Raw genomic sequence first — 818 nt, 5'->3', positions numbered from 1 at the left:
AGAGAGGGGGAGAGGGAGGGAGATAGAGAGTAAAGTTACATTTCTACTTTGCAAAAGAAAGCGACTTTTGGGCTTCTGAATGCTCAGAATGGGAATTAAACGAGGGGTACAACATCATTCCACAAAGTTTCCACTTCAAGACTTCTAACCCGTTTGCCCGGGGAGGGTGCTTGGGAATCGAAGACGAAATTGAAAGTAAATAGGGAAGATTGTTCCTTTTTCATGCGATGTGAACAGCCGTGGGGAGACAAAGATGACATTGGACGTCGTGAGATTACTTTTTAAGTTAAAATTTTGCGCGTGGGTGGTTGGCGGGTGCTTTAATGTGGTTTGTACTTTCTTTCCCATCAAGCATCAAATGTCCTTATATTCTCTCCTCTTTTTTTGTGTTTGTTACTCTCTTGTAACACCTCTAATCTTCGGCACTTATGTAACCTTATTGAATTGCAAGTGCTTTAAATCTCTTACAAAAACTAAGCAGAATTTTGTGCCCATCTAAAATAAGTCAGTTCGAGTTACCAGCTCGTCTTTCATGAACTATGGTTGTTTGAGGTGGAGTTTGTTTCGGAAATGGTGTGGAGGGGGTGGTGGCGGCTATGTAGTCTATTTACGTTTTTTCTTATCAGAGATGTGACATTAAGTCGGTGGTCCTGCGTCCTTGAGGACTGCTCTGTTTTGAAAGTGGCGTCATACCTACGGAAGGTACCACCAATGGGTACTTTGGCTAGAATCACGACCAGACATTACTGGCTCAGGGACTCTTGATAGTAGAATAATAGGTTGTCCCTGCCCGTCCCCACGTCATCTCCCTCTGCTCC

General features: G+C 43.6%; 1 protein-coding gene across 1 annotated transcript in view; it reads left to right on the top strand.

Moving 5' to 3' along the window:
• Nucleotides 1-818, top strand: part of LOC100533363 (type N4 regulatory subunit of protein kinase A) — a gene marked incomplete at its 5' end in the record, with an annotated part of 35,728 nt that overhangs the window by 18,067 nt on the left and 16,843 nt on the right. The window contains 2 exon segments of the mRNA NM_001204653.1: nt 685-686; nt 688-702. Coding sequence (NP_001191582.1) covers nt 685-686; nt 688-702 — 17 coding nt within the window.

Source organism: Aplysia californica, unplaced genomic scaffold (assembly GCF_000002075.1).
Source record: "Aplysia californica isolate F4 #8 unplaced genomic scaffold, AplCal3.0 scaffold00272, whole genome shotgun sequence".
In the NCBI taxonomy this organism is placed as follows: Eukaryota; Metazoa; Mollusca; class Gastropoda; order Aplysiida; family Aplysiidae; genus Aplysia; species Aplysia californica.
This window is presented reverse-complemented; position numbering and strand designations above follow the sequence as displayed.